The sequence below is a fragment of the Fulmarus glacialis genome, unplaced genomic scaffold, assembly GCF_000690835.1.
Source record: "Fulmarus glacialis isolate BGI_N327 unplaced genomic scaffold, ASM69083v1 scaffold22291, whole genome shotgun sequence".
NCBI classification, from domain to species: domain Eukaryota; kingdom Metazoa; phylum Chordata; class Aves; order Procellariiformes; family Procellariidae; genus Fulmarus; species Fulmarus glacialis.
The window spans coordinates 1-320 of record NW_009192402.1 but is presented as its reverse complement, the minus strand read 5'-3'; the positions used below and the strand labels follow the sequence as shown (position 1 = coordinate 320).

The window sequence follows — 320 nt, the reverse complement described above, 5'->3', positions numbered from 1 at the left end:
TTCTGCACGGCCTCCCGCTCATCTGCAACAAGAGCGGGCACAGTGGCATCGGCAGTGGGGACAACCGGGGAGGACCGAGGGGACCCGAGACCCCTCCCCGACCTGCCAGGGCTTTGATGCGGGAGCGCTCGAAGAGGCGCGCTGAGCTGTTGTCGTTGTCCAGCTCATCGTCGGAGGCGTCCCAGCGGACGTTGATGCGGCTGTACTGCTGCTGCAGCTCCAGCTGCTCGTAGTCGTTCGCCGAGGTCATGGTCCCAGCGTCCCCCGGCCGGCTGGCCGTCGGCTACCGGCAACAGGCCCCTGGGGGAGAACGGGGGCCG

The 320-nt window shown here is 68.8% G+C and overlaps 1 protein-coding gene across 1 annotated transcript in view; it reads right to left on the bottom strand.

Moving 5' to 3' along the window:
• The window catches only part of LOC104083550 (spectrin beta chain, erythrocytic-like), a gene marked incomplete at its 3' end in the record, with an annotated part of 3,226 nt that extends 2,976 nt beyond the window's left edge, over positions 1-250 (bottom strand). The window contains exons 1-2 of the mRNA XM_009587061.1: positions 103-250; positions 3-22 (exon numbers count right to left, since the gene is read on the bottom strand). Of these exons, the coding sequence (XP_009585356.1) occupies positions 3-22; positions 103-250 (168 nt within the window). The remainder of the gene's footprint in view (positions 1-2; positions 23-102) is intronic.
• Between the last annotated feature and the right edge of the window lie 70 nt (positions 251-320).